At 31.0% G+C, this 20,626-nt stretch overlaps 1 protein-coding gene across 9 annotated transcripts in view; it reads right to left on the reverse strand.

Annotated features, from left to right (window-relative positions):
• LOC131846791 (probable G-protein coupled receptor Mth-like 3) overlaps nucleotides 1-20,626 on the reverse strand; it is a 60,767-nt gene that overhangs the window by 37,719 nt on the left and 2,422 nt on the right. For 4 of the 9 annotated variants that reach the window (XR_009357690.1, XR_009357689.1, XM_059196193.1 and 1 more), the window contains exons 1-2: nucleotides 10,346-10,446; nucleotides 7,311-7,883 (exon numbers count right to left, since the gene is read on the reverse strand). The exons of 3 other annotated variants lie outside the window; for them this stretch is intronic. Coding sequence is in view for 4 of the 6 variants with exons in the window: in XM_059196193.1 (XP_059052176.1) it covers nucleotides 7,311-7,751 (441 nt within the window). In the remaining 2 variants the exon portion in view is untranslated. Of the gene's footprint in view, nucleotides 1-7,310; nucleotides 7,884-10,221; nucleotides 10,301-10,345; nucleotides 10,447-20,626 lie in introns of those variants that run through there. 2 more of the 9 variants (XM_059196191.1, XM_059196190.1) reach the window with 2 other exon arrangements.

Raw genomic sequence — 20,626 nt, forward strand, 5'->3', positions numbered from 1 at the left:
CACGCTGCAAACATTTGTATTCATGAGTAGGATTGTTTGTAACGGTCTGGGTGTTTTCTATGTATAGATAATATATATGTATTTACCAAAAAAATCTTTGTATTTATATCAGTTGTCTGGTACCCATAACATAATCTTCAGCTAGCTTTACTTGGGTCTAGATGAAGCTGTGTGAATTGTCCTGAGATTACTATTATTATTAATTGGTACACAGGTAAACTACTAACTAGGCCATATTGGTGTTGTTTGTTATGGTGAAAAAACTAGTATATATATAAGTTACACGTACAATTTCAAAGACTTATTTCTTGAAAACTACTGGCTATTCTGAAATAAAACTTTAGGGTTTGTATATGTAATGTTTGCATATAAAATATGATTAAAGGTTACCAGTGTATTTACACTTTTACTGAACAAACAGAGTTGTTTAATACTGAAAATATTGTGTGGAAGGCATCAATTACTTTCAGTGCATGTATAGCTTTTCTCTTTTCCTAATTATTATTATTATTAAGTTTAAAGTGGTTGAATTTTACGTAAGGGGTATTTATACATTATTTCTAATTTACCATTTATTTTAAGTTTTTTAAACTCTATTCATCGAGACCTATCTAATGAGTCCAAACACGATATTTCTGCTGTAAGTTTTCGAAGAGTATGTTCATCATCTGATAATATTGGTGCCAGCATGAAGTCAAGGTTAACAGATAACTAATTACTTTTATTTCGTCAAAATCTTTAGATTACGTATAATAAATTCATAATATCGCTACCTATTCAAATCAAAACAAGTATTAGGTACTTCATGTACTAGTATATAAATTCATCAACACACAAGTAAATGATTTTTAAATATATTCAGAGCCAAAAAATCTTTGTGCATTTAAAAAATTTTGCCGATACGGATTCACTATTGCAGGAAATTGTTGAAAAAATATATATCGAGTATCTACTACTATCGACGAATACATTTGGCAACAACGCATGGTCTCAGCCGGAACGGCAACATCGCATATTAGAATACAAAGATAGTGGTAGAAAGAGAGAGACAGTGGAATCAGCAATATCTACGGATCGTGGCTGGATCAACTAAGTGTGCAAGTTTATATAAATGTATATATATATATACATTTGTCTTTAATTCAAAGGAAATATAAATAATGAACGTATCACATTTAAAACAGTATAAATAGTTAATAATTTAATAATAAGTTAATAGTTTAATAAGTACGTACGTAATATTATCACATGGTAACAGCACGTATTATGGCAAAAATAAACATCGGCTGATTTGAAAAGATTTATTATAGTAATAATAGTAATCTCAAGACAATTCACACAGCTCCGTCTAGACCCAAGTTAAGCTAGCTGAAGATTATGTTATGGGTACTAGACAACTGATATAAATACAAAGATTTTTTGTCGTAAATACATATATATTATCTATACATAGAAAACACCCAGACCGTTACAAACAATCATACTCATGAATACAAATGTTTGCAGCGTGCGAGGAATCGAACCCTCGACCACCAAGCAGGAATCAAAGCAGTGTACAGCTAGTTGTCGGTAGTCTAGCGATTTAGCTAGCACACCGCTTAGTCTAACTTCTTATATTTTAGAAAAATAAAGTTAAATTCCACACGGACGAAATCCCGTGTACAGCTAGTCATCAATAAAAAAACACGTAGGTATCTCTAATATATTATACACTAGCTGTACCCGCGACTTCGTCCACGTGGTTTTTAACTTTATTTTTCTAAAATAAAAGTAGCCTAAGTTACTCCTTATTACATCAGCTACCTGCCAAAAAAAGTCCCGTCAAAAACGGTCCAGCCATTTCAGAGATTAGCTGGAACAAACAGACAGACGGACAAAAATTGTAAAATATGTTATTTTGGTGTATGTACCGTATTTATATTCATATGCAAGTAGTAAAAAACGGTTATTTCAATATTACAAACAACAGGCTTCAACATTCTCAAGTACCACAAAAAAGATGTTTTTATTAAAAACAAGCTGTTCCCGCGACTTCGTCCGCGTGGAATTTAACTTTATTTTCTAAAATAAAAGTAACCTAAGTTACTCCTTATAAATCAGCTACCTGCCAAAAAAAAGTACCGTCAAAATCGGTCCAGCCATTTCAGATATTAGCCGGAACAAACAGACCGACAGACAGACAGACTAAAATTATAAAAATTGTTATTTTGGTATATGTACCTTATATATATTCATATGCATGTAGTAAAAAACGGTTATTTCAATATTACAAACAGACACTCCAATTTTATTTATATGTATAGATGTATAGATTATTATTTATTTATTTATTTATTCATCCAAAATAATACAAATTGTGTAGGATAACGTAATAGTAACATTACAGTAAAATTTTGTCAACAACATAATAGCAACTTAAATATTAAATCTCGGTATATCTATAGACTAGTTGGCCACAGCGACTTCGTCCGCGTGAAATTTTATTTGTTTTTCTAAAATAACAGTAGCGTATGTTACTCCTTATTACATCAGCTACTTGCCAAAAAAAGTCCCGTCAAAATCGGTCCAGCTATTTCAGAGATTAGCTGGAACAAACAGACAGACAGACAGACAAAACTTGTAAAATATGTTATTTTGGTGTATGTACCGTATTTATATTCATATGCAAGTAGTAAAAACGGTTATTTCAATATTGCAAACAGACACTCCAATTTTATTTACATGTATAGATGTATAGATTAAAAAAAAAGTAACAGTCATAAGGCTAGTCGTATGCCTAATATATATAATAATGTAATAAATTCATTTAAACAGAAATTGCGGCAACATTATTTAAATTTGTAACTTTTTTACTGTCCTTCTCCATTTTTCACATCTTTCTGTTATATCCCTATAATTATATTATATTATGCATAAAAAATATTTGTAATAATAAAGAAAATACATTTAAAATGTTTTACTTGTTGTGTTAGTTATTTATAAGATCTTACTATAATTGTTAGCTGCTTTACAATTTAGAAAGTACAATGGGTAATGTAAATTAAAATTAATTGAATACTTAACAACGTTTTGTTCGAATAAATTCATTTAATTATTAAAATAGTTAATTTACATAAAATTAGAATAAAGACAAAAAAAAATAACAAAAAAAAATCGGTGGCGGGAATCGAACCTTGAGCGTCCGTTTGGTAAGTTGATTCAAAGGCTTATTAAAATCAAAATTCAAAATTCAAAGGCTTATTTCTTCGAAATTACTGGTCATTTTGAAATAATACTTAGGGTTCGCATACCCTTATCGGATACTACTACTACACGGAGTTTCGTCAAAATAAAATATCTAGGTTAGGTATAATAAATTCATAATTAATAGACCGTTACGGTATCTGTATATATTCGGATCAAAACAAGTACTATGAAATAAGAATTTTGCTTTTTGTTATAGTACTTTAACTGTTATATTTTAAGTAACAATGTTTAATTATAATTAATACTACTGCACCAACACTCCGATCGTGCAAAAAAATTTGCTGTTTCATTATTTTTTAGTTCAATTAGTGGTCTACCTACGTTCTGGGCTACGGGGGGGGGGAGAGTCATGACGCCCCCATGACTCCCATGACCTCCATGACGCTCCCCCTGGATCCGCCGTTGCGTATCTCTTTATTCGCTCAGCAACGTTGTTACAAAAGAAAAGATTCCCGTCCAAAAAATAATAAGTATTGAGGTTTGATCTGGAGTCACGTTACTCCAGACTGATTTCTATAAATATTTAGATTAGATAGACTATTATTCTTGAAATACTAGCTAGACATTATTAAGTTACTGTAGCCATAATGTAGTAGCCCAAACGTGCCAATGAGGAAGCCCTTGGCAAATGCTGCACCCTGATTGGCCCGTTTGAATTGGATCAAGAACTGCTCGTATGCCAAAAAGGTGGATTTGTATAAAATCGTGTATAAATCGCTTAATTATTATTATTACTCGTCGTGACAGTTGTGGCTCAAAACGGATCAACATTTATATATGGTCAGCTGGCATTAGATCAACAAAAGGCCTCCGGATCAACAAGTGAAAATGGATCAACAAAAAACTACCTATACGGCACGTCTGAGCCACAAAGTGCCCAAGGGGATATTTATATATATATATATATATATATATATATATAAAGCAATATAATATATATAATTAAATTTAAATACTCTTGATTACTACTTACAAACATAATGTTCTTTTCGGAAAGATTTAACCGTTAATTGACTGCTAAAAACAGAACTTACTTAACTCTAATATTAACCTAAAATTAGCCGAAAATCTATTTGAAAACCGAAACGGCTGAAACTGTTATTGAAAACCGAAATGGCTGAAATTATTACTTTAAACCGTAACTGGCCCAAACCATACTTTATCACTGAAACTGACTAAAATTCTGATTTCGAATCTAAACATCGATATATGTACACAGTATCTGTCAAAGATGTGTGCCGACTCTAAAGTGTCCAAATTACAATAAAAAGTGTTTATTACTATAAAAGGCAGAAATTACATTTTTATATATCCTCTTAGGTGCACACTTCATTCATAAAACGATTCGTACGTATCTTCGTTCATATTTCTCACACTATACATACATATAATATACAGATTAGTCAGAGCACACAGAGTGCAAAACACCATTTCAAGTGACTCTTGATTCACGAATTGAAGCTAAAAATATCACAACCAATATTTATGCTGTAGGCATACAAAAGATAGCCTAAGAGCAGTACCCAGAACTTTAGTCAACAAACATCCTCGCTAAACAGCATAAATCCTTCCGAGCGAGACAATATTTTCGTTTATTTCAATTAGTATGAGTATTTTGTAAACAAAAACATTAGGGAAGGATCGTAAAAAGACATATTTATTCAGCTGTATCATTCAAAGTCCCCATATTTTTCATGATTATGCAGTCCATACTCCTAGTTATGCATAAGTCATTAAACTATTGAGGAAAATCATCCCATCGCTATCACCATGTCGCGTGTTTATGATATACATATGTAGATCTTCTTTCTTTCCTTTACATATATTAAAATCGTAAAATTGTAACGAGGCGAAAACTGTCAGTTTGTCTATTTGCATATTAAGGTTTGACGTTCAAATGGCAAGACGAATTGTAATTTTCAGAGAATATGTTAATAAATATATAATCATGAAAGTTGTAAATTATTAGTTCTGTGAAATTTTTTAATCAACCACCTACAGTTTAGTTAATTAATTCATGATGACATATATATTGTTGTCATTTGATTAACATCAGTATATGATGGCCTACGAATGTATAGGCCTATTAAATCGTAGGCACCACTAGCTTTTACATAGTACAAACCAAGTCGCGCCGCTGTCTGTTCGATATCTTTTAATTTACTCGACGATTTTATTGCAATTTTCAGCACTAGACAGAGTGATTCAAGAGGAAGGTTTATAAGCATAATACATGCGTACTATACTTATAAACCTTCCTCTTGAATTGTTGTAGTTATAGAGCAAGCCGAGAAATTAAAAAAATTGTAATGCATGCGAAGCCGAGACGGTGTCGGTAGTGCAAATTACATATTATACATAAAATAAGCTTGCTTTGTAAAATGGTTAGTAAAATTGATACAATGTTCAATTTGATTTAAAAATGTTTTCTAACATGTATCAGCAATAAACTTCTTACAATGTGCGTGGGTACCTATGTTTGACCAATTTCAGCAGCTAAGCAGCTTACTTTGTAAAATGTGTTTTTTTTTATCGATTAGGTACATCTGTGTGTCCGAGAGAGTGGAACCAAAGTTGTGTCGCGAATAACACACAGTTGTAAATAGTAGTTTCAGAGGCTATTCAAAGCAAACAATTAATCAAATATTTCTTAATCATCATTATAATATTAGTATAGATATCTTTTATCTCCAAAAAGCAATCGAAGTTCCGAGAAAAATTATATATGGAGTATATTTTTCAATACAAGATATATTAACTTGTATTTAAAAATATTTGACATTACCCAATGCTCTACAATAGGTTTTTGTTGGTATCTACTCCTAGTCATATTTCTAACACCGTAAACACTATATTATTCAGTCTACCTCAATCACAGAATATTTTGGTTCAGTTTTCCTTAATATATTTTTTCCTATTTGTATTGATTTTGGTAGGTATGATACCTGAGCGAGGTCCAGGATCTAAAACATATTCATTGATACAAAAATATGCTAATTCAAATATAAGTTAACACAGGAAACGTACGCAAATGAAGAAATACAAAAATATAGAGACAAAATAAATGTTTCAGAATATAAAACGTAATAAGTGATATCTGCCCGGACCATTGGAGTTTACAAGAACAAACAAATCAATGAGGAATGATGCTCTGCTAAGTTCTGCTGCCAGTTTAATTCCTGCCTTCTCTTCTATTTTATCTTATATATATATAAAATTATTGCGTCACTATATTAGTTACCATACTCCTCCGAAACGGCTTGAACGACGTTTATGAAATTTTATATATGTATATTCAGTTGGTCTGAGAATCGGCTACCATCTATTTTTCATGACCCTAAGAGATATAAATTGTGCAATCCTAAATATTTTTGTCTTTATTTTTATTTTATAATTCTTTAATGGCGATTTTAATTTATATGGTAAAACAACGTTTACCGGGACAGCTAGTCGTATATAAAAATACATGACCACGATGGTTTAGTTCACCGCTTTACATCATGATGATGATGATGTGAGTTCATACTCCCTATCATCATCATCATCTGAGTAATTGTATTGGTCTGAGTATTTTTTATATATATCAAATGAGCTTTTTAGCATTTAGCATGGGCATGTAGCCCCAAGTGTGTGAATTGTCCAAGAAGGATGAGTACAGGTACAGTCCGGTGTTTCAGCGGGTTTTTAGTGAACTACTGAAAGTATTTTATGAAATTGGCTATTTACTTAATGGAAATTTTAACCTTTCTGGGAACCCCAGATAAAGATTGGTAAAAGATTTCATCAGGGTCAACAACACGCAAATAATTATCACCCATACGTTCGTAATTGTGATAACCGGTTGTCATCAAACGACGTCATTACTTCAAGATAAGAAAGAATACTACTTTACAAAATTTAATCACAATAACGATTACTTACTAATAATTACGTAATGAATAAATAAATTCCTATAGTCGTACTCAAAAGTCGCTTCCAAACAAACTTAAATATGTATCTAACTGAAATGTTTAGATAGCATAAATAATATATGCGCTTCCCTTTGATTATCTTAGAATACTTACTACTTTTAGATGTATGTGCCTTGTTATTCTTTTAACACGGATCCTAGCCGTATTGTTTCCACATATCTGAGTTTCGTAAACAAAGTGAAATAAGTTTTCAGCTTTTGCACCCTCGATTCTTCTAAGGCTGTTCCATATGGGAGGATCAAACACATGTGTAACGGTCGTACAGGCTCTTTTATTAATATTATATCCTTGACCGGGCGGGCAACATTTTCTGATACATAATCGCTTTGAACAAATACAGCCTCTATCCACACCGGTGATGTTGTCGAAATAATAGTTCTTCCCTTCGTATACAATACCCTTTAGGTGTATATCTCCATTGGGCATCTTAATACCACCACTTAAGTCCACACTGTTTTTAACATCACAAACGTCGAGTCCTACAGCAATTGTCCCGGTAATAAGCGCCGCCACTATTGTCACTCTAGCGAGCATGTTGACTTTTTTACTGGTTCATCGTTCCGCGAACTTAATTACAAAGGTATCACAGTCATACTGTTAAATTAAATGTTCATAAAAAGTGGCAATCACGGGTATTAACCACAACGACGTAGGTCGTGCACAGAACTGAGTAAAATAAGAAAAATAATTTCTAAAGCCGTTATGATTACTCAATAAGGGATTTCCATACCTCGTGCATAAACAATGAATTAAGTACCTACATGGGTGTAATTTAAATGGTAGTGTAATTATACTGTGTAATGAGCAGTTGAGTAGAAATCATCAATCAATCAAACCATTATTTTTAAATTAAGATAATCCTAATATACTCTGAAGTACTTAAGACAATACAGTAGTTAAGATAATGTTTGATTGTTGTACCATCACATACCATTTTCTGAATTTATATCGGCTATACTCCGTACCATCCTTGATGTTATGTGAGTAATTTTGGACTAGATAGAAGCCCTTATAAATAAAATTGCGACATCATCGAGAGACCGACTCAAGGGCGGCAAGTCTGAAAATATACAGACATCGCCGTAGATCGGAACGTAAGTAGGTACCTATGGCCGATATAAATATTTCCAATTCGTCTTTTCGTTTCTTTGATTTTTTTCTTCTACACTTTTAGTAATATTAATATTTTTTGTCGAACAATTTTTAAAAGAAAAACGTTCACAACTTGAAACTTTTTTGTAGATGATTGTTATATTTTCGCAAATTCTAATTAGAGCGATTTAGATGATTCAATTTACAGTTTATAAAGTTAGGTAATTTAGTATGGATGTCTAGATTTTTCGATTAAAGACTAATTTTAGACTCTAGTCTTAATTTATTTGATTTGTTAGAAACGAAGGTAAGGATTATATTTATATAGTATTGTTTATTTGTTGTTTCATAAAATTTTGTTTATTTACTTTTTTATAAAGTCGTTGAAATTAAGGTAAGATTCCAGTACGGACGAGTAGGTAGTACCTATATTTGCGTGAGACTAAGAAAAAATCAAAACTGGTTAATAAAACCGGTTATACGTTTATTACCAAGTAATGACTGCACGATTTTAATCAGAATTTATATATTTAAGGATCAAAAGTTATCGGACTTTTTATATACGTACGTAAGATATTATTTTCATTATTCTATATATAAACAATTTCTATTTCTGATAATACAATGTCAAGTAATCTATATGAATGAATGACACATCTAAAAATAACGTAAAAACACAAACATACTGATAGTTATACGGATTTCTTTTTATCACTAAATAATTAATTTAATTAAGTAATATGTATATTAATAAATAAATGATACTAATTAAATAGTAGCTGCTCTAGGATATTACTCGGACCCCAGTTTTATTGTATTTTGCCAACTATGGCAATGCAAAGAGGGTTATGATTTTAACCAGTATATACGTATCTTCGTTCATATGTTTATTCATGATATCAAATCAAAATGATGATGATAAAACCATGTATGCTTTTTGAATAAGTATACAATTCATTTTTTCTTAAAAAAATCCTCAATGCATATTGGAAAACAAACAAATTTTCTCATGTTACAATTCATGCTTTATACATTGGCTATGCTGAGTATAATACATAGATTAGCTGTGAGATCAATGAGAGGCCATCAAAGTTTCATACTGATTACTCAAATCATCAGGGGTTTGCATTACAAATATCATGGGATAAACTTTGTTCAAAGTTGTCTGCGTGAATACGTCTATCTCGCCTATTTCTGCCAAAGCAATTTGCTGTATTTCAATTAAAAGGTGAGCGATGGCAGTGAAATTACGGGGTAAAGAGGCATGATACCTTAGTTCTCCGCAACAACAAAGCATGAAACTACAGACGAAACAGTTGCCACTTTCCACCAGGTGAGCCATTTCCTGTTCATGCAATTACAATTACAAACTTGCAAAAAGTTTTCATTTTTTTCTTTTAGAGATTTACTCTGCATTCTATACCTATATTCATGTTATAATATGTATTATTTTTTAAGCCAATGTAAAGTTGTTTTAATTGTTTCTTTGTTTAAACTAATAATTTTACCATTCCATAATTTGTATCCATAATTCCTTGATTTTCCATTCATAAAAATACCCAATTAAAAGACAGGAATTTAAGGATTTTGATAAAATTTTTGTTGTTCACACGAACAACAGTTTTAATAATCAATTCTATAAATAATCTTTATTTTGTATAATACACAGAGTAATAAATGTCCAGAGCAGGTAAGAAGTACAACCGTACAACTAAAATCAGTTATTCAGGCCAGGGCACAATTTATGGTAAATTGCAAATACATGAGTTCATTCAAAGAGATACAATATATATACAATATATGTTTATAGTACAATTTTTATTAAATCTTCAAAGAAAGACTCTGAGTTAATTTGTGAACAATTTCCTTAATTTAATAAATACAGTGTAATTTTTATATGTTATGTACACACATCCATTTCAACGTTTTTTGTCATAATTCCAATAAAAACTTCAATACAAAGATACGGAAACAACACAACGGCTAAAGAAATATGTTTTTCATTAATAAAACTGAGATTTTTTGACAAATTTAACCTCGTTTTAACTGTATCACTATCAATACTGTCACTCGCGAATTTTTGTTTACTATGTCGTGATTTGAGCCACGTGGTTTGGGACAGCAGACGTCTGACGCGTTTGAGATCCGCGATGTTACTATGTGTGGAGTTCAAACCAGTCGAAAGTCATGTTTGGTTCAACAGGTAGCTCGTAAAGAAACAACTTATAACGAGTGACCGGCCGTTCAGTGTAGGGTGACAATGACTCATTACGGAATGATCCACTTTTATGAATATTAGGTACATCAAGTTCACGCTTGACTCTGTTAAATGGTTGCATTTTGTATTAAAGCCGCTCAGAGTTTGCGCTTCTGACAGGACGGGATCGAATGGGCGCGGGCGATGTAACTTTGACGTACAATATACGGCAAAATTTTTAATATCTTTTATTTGCCTGACTAACGAGTGCTAACATTAAAAATTTAATAATTATTCCAACTTATAATAAACGTATTAATTTTGGGCTAAAATTATTACCTAATAACTATTTAGTAAATGTAACAACAATAGTTTTTAAAAGTCAAACCACATGTAATTGCGCTTATTCAAGGTTATTTGGTCACATCACTACAAAAACAAACAGTTGACATAATCTTAAAATAGCGCACTTTGATGTGGTTTGACTTTTTTCAGTAAAAAATTGTTTCAGTGTTAATGCCGCATTTTTAAAAAACGATAACAATATATCGTCTAATCCCAAGCTAAGCAGAGCTTGTGTTATGGGTACTAAACAACAGATATAAAAAAGTAACACGTGTCGTAGGTAATGGTTCCAGTGAGCTCTAAAAGAATAAGTTCCCCACGATGCCCACGCAAGGAGAACCTTCACAGAGTTGTCGACTCTGCTGGCAAAAGAAGACGGTAGAATTCTTTGGTAATAAAGAAATTGATGAGTAATAATCTTACTTCGATTCGGTACATTGACATTCTATACCCACTCGTTGCTCCAGAAGCAAACGGATTTCTGATGATTTCTCCACGATTAAAACAAAAACAGTACTTTATCTATTATATATTGTATTGTTTACCTATTATATATTATATATTGTATTGTATATCTATTATATATAGTATTGTTTACCTATAACGATGGGCTTTTTTGTTGATGATAATGGAATTATGCCGCCTACGTCTAGTTTAAGCTAGCGGGGCACCAGTGGAGAATGATAAAATGAGTGTGAAATCAGATCAGTTGGCAAATGGCAATTTACCACGATGGTTTCCGGGGGGAACCGCGCGTAAACCTGACATGGGACATTGATAGCAATGGGCTTATTAGTCCACTTTACTAACAATTCCCTTCCTCCCCCTCCCCCTTCTATCCTATGTACGTGTAAAGAAAATATTAAATGAACAGAAAACAATTATAATAATTGTTCGAGATATATAATAGCGGTAGTTTTAATTCATTGTATACGTTACAATACTAATTAGGATTTTAATTAACGACACATCTGAACGGGAAAATCCGTAGATAATAATAATCTTTGCGTCTATAGCAAATATAGTAATGTTCATAATTATTTCACGCTACACTGGAGACCAGTGCTGCAGGATAGGGACCATGCTTTTCTTCTAAATTTAGCTCAGAAGCTCGCATGCTTCCTCCTTGTTAATTTATATTTATATAAAAGAGTAACACGCAAGTACAAGATACTTACTTACTCATTCTTCTTTTGACGTGTTTGCCTTCCAAGTCAGTGCTAGAATAAAAATATATGACTTTTCGAAAGTACTTGTATTTAGTTTATTTGAAAAATGATTATTTCTATTTCTAAGTTTAGGCCTCAGTGTACCTACCTACACTTTGTTACTAAATAAATTTAGTAAGCGCTTTCCTAGATTTTTTCAATATATGTAAGTATGTCAGAGAGGTACCCAGAAAAGTGTGATATTAGTTAAAAGCTTACCGGAAACTGTCGGAACGATATCAAGCGAGTTCAATTAACAGTAAAAGGTTACAAACACTTTTCTGTTAGATAATATTTGACAAGAGCATTAGATAACCCAATACAAAAATATTTTAGCTATCCCCTGATTCGCTTGCTGCTCACACCTTTATGTTTAGTAGTTATATATATTAATATAAAATATAGGCTATGTGACTGGAATAATAATAATAACTGGATTCACACAGCGCCATCTAGTCCCAAACTAAGCAGATCTTGTGTTATAGGCACAAGACAACTGATACCATTACTAAGGTATCAACTATCAACTGATATTTTTTTTTATAAATCCATACATAATATACATAGATAACATCCAGATTGATACAAACATTCATACTCATGAATATAAAAGTTTGTACTGTGCGAGGAATCGAACCCGAGACCACGTTACAATCAAATAATGTTTTTTTTTAATCGACAAATTATTTTCGAATTTATGCATTACAAATATACAAACAATCGAATCCCCTTTATAATATTAGTATACGTATGCCTAGAACGCCCACGTTAAATTTAAAACAAAAATGAAAATAACAAATAAAAATGCTTCTATTTTTTGCAACAGATAGTGGTTAAGACTCACTCGCAGATAGCAGTTTTAAGGAGTAACTTAGAAATTTTAATATAAAAAAAATAAATCCACGCGGACGTCGTGGGTTATATAAAATATCGACAATTTGTTATCGAAATTGTAACACAAGTATAAGAATTTATTACACTAATAAAATAACGTAGATACTATTTGACATTAATTATTTATTAATGGACAATTAATTGTTAAATAAGTATAGATAATTCAATACAATAGATTAAAATAAAGAAAAAAATAAATTGCGTCGTTAATATAACATTGCCACCCATCAATGTAGGTAGGGTACCTACATTGATGGGTGGCTTAGGTCGGTGGTGGTGGATTAGGTCGAACTTCCTCGCAGCCCCCCTTGGAAATCATAGTGGTTAATTTCTGCTGAATTCATTGGATTATCTGATTATCAGAGGATGATGAAATCATAACTGACTTCATCATCCTCTGATACCCCTCTGTCTCTATTACAGTATAAATATGCTCTGCGCAAATGTAAATCATTTTTGCAGACGGTTATAAGTACAGTTCCATATTCTCTCCACTGAAAAATATGATATCATAGTTGAATACCATATTATTTATTTTTCAATACACTAAAAAATACACTACTTCCGGTTTACGGTTCGGTCTGGTTATTACTCTGTAATAATTACCTATCACATAGGCCATACGGATTGTTGATTGTCACAATCTCTAATTAGTAATAGGTTAGAAAAATCAATTCAATCACCTTACGTTTGTTATTGTAAGCTTATTTATTTCGTAAACATTTAAAATGTAATGTTATTTACTTAGTAAACATTTATGTATGTAAATGTTACGTCACAAGAAATTCAAGATTTAAACTGCTACCGCCATCTATCGCAGTCATTTAGAAACTATTTGAATATACCTACTGTTTCTGACAACTGCTAACAGATGGCGCAAAGTAGACTTCTCGCAAAAAGCTATAATATATGAAAAAATTGAGTTTCATAAATTAACGAATTTGATATGAAATTTTATACACATTTGTTACCCAATATACGGTTTCAATGAGTCTGGTAGGATGAAGAACCAAGAAAACTGTCTGGCAATTTAGGAAACTTAGTTTAATAGTTCTCTCAATAGTATACTTAAATTTCAGCTTTACCAAAATAACGTAAGTTAATTTATAAAATAGTATATATTAGGGGGGTTCGGCGGGGGGTTGGACCCACACTAAGTGTCTGGCAATGAGCAGCGCAAGTTATAATAATGGTAAGAATAATATATGAAAAAATGGAGTTTCTTAAAATAACGAATTTGATATGAAAATTTTTACACCTTTGTTACCTGTTACCTGCCAAAGGAACCACGATCCAGGTTTCATGTTTGGGGATCGTTGTTACCTGTGTTGGGGACACACATACAAGAACTTTCACGTTTACTAATATGACGTATGTCTGGCCGTCGTGGTCTCTTGCTCTATAGGTATGTATTATTTCGTATATTTTTTTTAATAGTTTATTATAGTATGGTGCTCCCGCCTGCCCTAACTGGGGGGCACCAGTGGCAGATATTATGATAAGCATGAGGTCGGATCAGTTAGCCCATCGTGCCAAATTAACCAGGAATTAAGCAGAAGAAGGAACACCATTCCATTATTACTAAAAAAACCACTTGAACTAAGTTAGGAAAGCATGCTAATTATTATATAAATTAACATATATTCGCCTTTTCCTGTATAGTAACGTTTGTTTGTAAAAACGTGTCTCAGACAGAGTTGATATAAATATATGCATATAAAACGTTACAGTTATAATGATTAACCAGACAAGGAAAATATTTTTGTACACGGCCAAACAAAACACATTTAGTATATAGGTGAAGGGTAGGAGATATCTTGGTGACTACATACAGACGACTCCAAGTTTATTATATATGCGTATTCATTAGTTATTTTTACATTTTACGAAGCGCTATAATAGACTGTAGAAATAGTTATGTGGGTAGATAATTCTAAGCAATACTGCGTTTAAACAAACAAACTCAGCTTTTTATCTATACATCTATACATATAAATAAAATTGGAGTGTCTGTTTGTAATATTGAAATAACCGTTTTTTACTACATATGAATGTATATACGGTACACATACCAAAATAACATTTTTTATAATTTTTGTCTGTCTGTCTGACAGTCTGTTTGTTCCGGCTAGTCTCTGGCTGGACCGATTTTAACGAGCCCTTTTTTTTGGAAGGTAGCTGATGAAGGAGTAACTTAGGCTACTTTTATTTTAGAAAAATTCTTTTATTTTAGAAAAATATAGTTAAATTCCACGCGGACGAAGTCGCGGGAATAGCTAGTTATAAATTTTATTATACTAGACTAGCTGATACAATGAACGTTGTTTTGCCTTATAAACTATTTCTCAATAGGACTAGCCTTATTAAAAATTGAATTATTAACAGATTAAATGAAAAATTCAATTTTTAACAGATTTTGTTTTTCACAGTATTTTTGGTGTATATTTTACAATATACACCAAAAATATCATAAATCTGTCAAACTGTTTCGGAGGAGTTAGTTAACAAAAACTGTGACACGAGATTTTTATATATATTAGTTTATTTACGTCTTTATATATTACTATATATATGCAAAAATGATCCTAAGCTAAATTAATAACATATGATATGATAATCACCTAATTAGTATTAAACCAAGGTGAGTCTGTTTTGCAACTTAATAAATAACTGCACGGGACAATAAGAAAACACTTTGCAAACAATAGAAGAACGGTCACAAGCAATTATCAGTTATTGATGATTTTTTCTTGTTATCAATCAATTTAATGGTGTTTTCCGGTTCACAGCCTATTTTCCTTATTCCATCTTTACAAAATTAAAAATAAAATATACGTGGTATATCACATAGGGACAAAATAGACTAATTATTATTTAATTACTAAAATTTTATTTTAATTGTTTCTTTCAAATTACTAACAAGTATTAATATTAAGTAAGTATCTATATTTACTGCTTTAATAATTTTGTTCTGTAATTGTTTCAATAAAGAGTATAAATAAAATAAATAAGTTTTATTTTATCCTGATCAATTAATACGTTCCAGTCAGGCGAATTTCCAGGTTTATATTAGTGAAAGCTGGTTTAAGTACAATCCTCTTACGTGCATATATAATATAATCCGTGCCCTGCTGTAGGAATTAGAAATAGTTTTCCCATAAGCGAGTTGAAATTGACCAAACCTTATCCTCAAGCTTTCATCATCAGTCCTCTTTTACAATCCACAAAGAAAACCAATTATTTGCAATTAATTAATTAATGTTTAGTTACAAAATATTGGTATATTGCACAAATCAGATCTAATAAACATATAAGCTTTAAGCAATATTGACCATTATATAGGTATATAAATTATTACTTACATTAGAATTCCATTTACAAAAATAATAAACGATATTTTGCTGGCCTCGATGGTGTAGCGGTTTAGCACAACGCTTTACATACGATTGTCTCGGGTTTCACTCGAACGGTACCAAAATTTTGTTTTCATGAGTACAATTATTTGTATCGATATTCTATGTATACTATGCATGTATTTACTAAAAAAAATGTCTAAGCATTTCTACCAGTCATGTACCCATAACACAAGCTCTGCTTACCTTTGTGTTGATGGCGTTGTGTTAATCGTATTGAAGTGTTATTATTATTTGATCAATTTCAGCAATGCACATAGCTAGTTAGCTACACAGATGTTCAAAAACCTTTACATTTGGTAGTTGATTGAAATATTATAACAGGTATGAATAGGCTTCCATTATCACATCATAATGTTCGGCAGCTGTATGCCCAACACTCAATAAATGTAACGCTGTAAAAATATATCCGTTGTGTCGATTTATTAATGGATCTGTATTGAATCCAGCATCACGTACTCTGCTCTGGACTACTGCTCGCGTTATGGCTCGGTACGACTGACATACAAATCAATCATGTGTAATCAAGAAAAAGTCTGAAATTTGTAAATGACTCTGAAAGCTGATGAAAACAACAATTGATTGATGATGTATGTTATGGCTATTAGAATTATTGGACTCCAGAAATCTTTATCTTCTTTAAACACAGTATTTTTGTCGGATTCTTAATAAGGATAAAATTTTCCGAGAAAAGTTGTTGAATATGGTAAGACTTGTGCAAGTGATAAAAATAAACTACAAAAGTTCACTACTAAATTCATTATGTAAATAAATTTAATGTAATAATATAATAATCTCAGGACAATTCACACAGCGTCATCTAGACCCAAGTTAAGCTAGCTAAAGCTTGGGTCCCATAACTAGATAACTGATACATATTCATAGATTTTTTTTGTAAATACATACATATTATACATAGATAACACCCAGACCGATACAAACAATCATACTCATGATATAATACAAATGTTTGTGCCGTGCGAGGAATCGAACCCGCGACCATCGATCGTAAAGCTGTGTGCTAGACCGCTAGACCACCGAGGTCGTCATCTATAATTTTACATATGCGTTAATTAATCAGATAATATGTGGTATTATATAGATGTCAATCGATCACTACTAGTAGGTTTATCACACCTAGTTAATTCTCACAAGGAGTAACTTAACGATTTTAATATAATTTATTTATATTGTAATAATCATTATGAACACTAAAATAAAGATTTTTATTGTTATTTATATTACTGTGAATGGTTCATTTATATTAAGTACTTCATATTAATTCGTTTGGCGATTTAAAAATGTATGCACGTACAAAGTTGCGGTCACAGTACTAAATACAGTAATAAATACTAAATGAAGACGTCGATTGTCAATTCAAAGTTTCTTTAAGTGTTTCATTCATTCATATACTGTACTAGATGTGCCCGCTACTTCGTCTGCGTGGAATAGTGACCTTCGATAGCATTTTTAATTGTTCAGGCTAAATATTTTACGAAAAATGTAGCCAAAGGACTTAACTTTAATCATTACAAGTAAGAAAAAATAAACAGAAATGCTGCTTTATTATAATATCTCGTCATTCATAGACCACACCACTTAATTACTTGCCCGTAGCTCACAAATATTTAACTATCTAACAAGAAAACTTTTAGGTATGCAACATATTTTCCAAGGTTTTATTGAAATTGAGCAAGTTGGATCGAGTAGCGGACAAATATAATCAATTCTTGATAACTATACTACACCCACAATAGTCTGAGCACATCCTGTTATGGGTGTTGTTTGATATCAAATTAGTAATTATTTTATGTTCTATCTATTTTTATTTTACCTACCTACTTTATTTATATTCTATAAATAGTAAATTTTGTTTAAATGATTCAGAAAATTAAATTAAATTGTTCTCTCATCATAATACTTTTAAAATCGTAACCTTGTTTTGTATTTTGTATATCTAATAAATATTTATTAATATTTTTTATTTCTACTTGCGTACGGTGCGTACGGTAGTAGTTTTCAGTTTCAGTTTGAAATTTGATATTACTAGTTATATTTATAATATTTTTACGTATATTAAAATTAATAGTAGTTCCAATGAAATAGACGATTATATTACTGTGGTATAGTAATCGAAATATTGACAAAAGAAACTGCAACTTAACTAAACTTGTGTAGTTATTTAGGATGATGTCGACAATTAAACTTAAACTTAAAAATGTAAAGTAATAATAAAATTATTTAAAAGAGTGGTTTCTTGCTCGTTCTTCTTGTGATGAATATTAACAAAAGAAAATGTAATGACTATTCAAAAGTGCTTCAATGTAAGTTTATTTGAATAAATGATTTTCTATTCTATTCTATTCTAATTTAAAAATCCAATTAGAAATATAAGGTTTTCAGTAATATAACTAAAAGATAGAATAACTAGGTAGGTTATGTTAATTAATATTCTAGACTAAAATTTGATGCGAGTTACTCACGCAAACCGTTAACATTAATAAATAAAAATGATACGTCTAACCTAACATATAAACATTTTAAATTGAGACTGTTAAGTATTGTTATTACGTTATGTATTTGTAAGATCTAGTATAGTGTACTATAATTTGAAATAAGAAATTAATATGTATAATATTGAAGTATGTACCTAGTACATTATTGCATTTTTAAATAAATAGTATATAGTAGGTGCCTAATGTTAATATTAATTTTTTAATAACAGAATATGGCGATAATGTGGTTAATTTTTAAACATAAGGGCTTAAAAGGACATGGGCATCCAGAGCCGTAAAAATTTTTTTACTTGTGTCTTTGTGTTCGTAAGTAATATATAATTCGTAAGTAATATATATCATCACGTAAAAGTCATTAAGATGTGTTTAGCTGTTTAGTTGTGAAAAGGCAACCAACAGATATATGTACTTACGCATTATAATACTCGTATGGAAGTATAGACTCATCAATTACAAATCTTAAATAAATACGTTTTATCTAAGTCGAAGAAAAAAGTTACATCTTCAAAGTTTCTAGCTTCAGAATTGACGAATATCGATACAAACTCCATTTTACCCTCTTAAGGTTAACATTTTTACAAACTCTGAATGTCATATTTATTTATATTTAAACAACAGCTTAAAATAAGTTTTAAACTTCTAGCTTTAAAAATGTCGATAAATCCACATCACATTTCATCTCCCCTTTTAACCCCTTACAACCCTTTTTCACATTAAAAAGTAGGCTTTATCATTTCTTGGGTCCAGACTATAATAATATGAATATAAAAAGAGATACAGACAGACAGACGAAGTTACTTTTACATTTATAATATTAGTAAAGTTTAATATTTACAGACTGTGTAAGTAACATGATATTTATTATTATTGACATTTATGGCCCAAACAACGTTATGAGGTGTGACTAATGGGTTGGACTGTAAGGATTGGCTATTAGGTATTTGGTTTGTTGCTATGTACACACAATTCCGCCATTAACGAAGCTTTTGAACTCCAAATCAATTTAATAACGATACTTATCAAGTTGTAAAAATATTATTAACGAGAGTTATTGATGTCAGTTAATGTTCTATGCGACGTCATGATGGTATAGTCAGGTGCATTTATATTTTAAATACAATATTTTATAATAATGTTAGCTGTTACAAATTTGAACCCTTAATAAAAATATACTAAAGTTATTTTCGTAGTTTGACTATCACTGGTTCTATCATCAAACGATACATACTTTTGTATTCATGATGTTTTAATTTATATAATTTACACAATATCATTAAGTAATAATTTAACTATATTCTTATAATCAATAGCCAAATGTTCCTAATCAAAACAATTGAGAACATTGTTCGACCTTGTGATTTGCAATCAATTTTATATCTCGAGCTACATTCCCGTGTAGACTGTTTTTATAGGACGGCTATTTTAAATCTAAATTTTTGACGAGAATCCCAAAACACTACGCTGAATAGAGCAAACATACATGCATTTTGGTCTAAGAATATTATAACAAGATAATTTATACTAACATATACTTAACTTGAGGATTTGTTGTAAATACTATTATCTGATTTTTACACGTATATTAATCACACTTCCCCCGATACGGACGATATTTTAAGTGCAGATTATGAGTTGATTGTACTCTTTATTTGTGTAATGAGAATGCCGAACAAGCTGGCGGCCCGCCTGATGGTAAGCGGTAATCGTCGTCTATATACTACTTTTACAACAGGCATCACGTGAT

The sequence above is a fragment of the Achroia grisella genome, unplaced genomic scaffold, assembly GCF_030625045.1.
Source record: "Achroia grisella isolate CSIRO2021 unplaced genomic scaffold, CSIRO_AGI_Agris_v1 utg512, whole genome shotgun sequence".
Lineage (NCBI taxonomy): Eukaryota > Metazoa > Arthropoda > Insecta > Lepidoptera > Pyralidae > Achroia > Achroia grisella.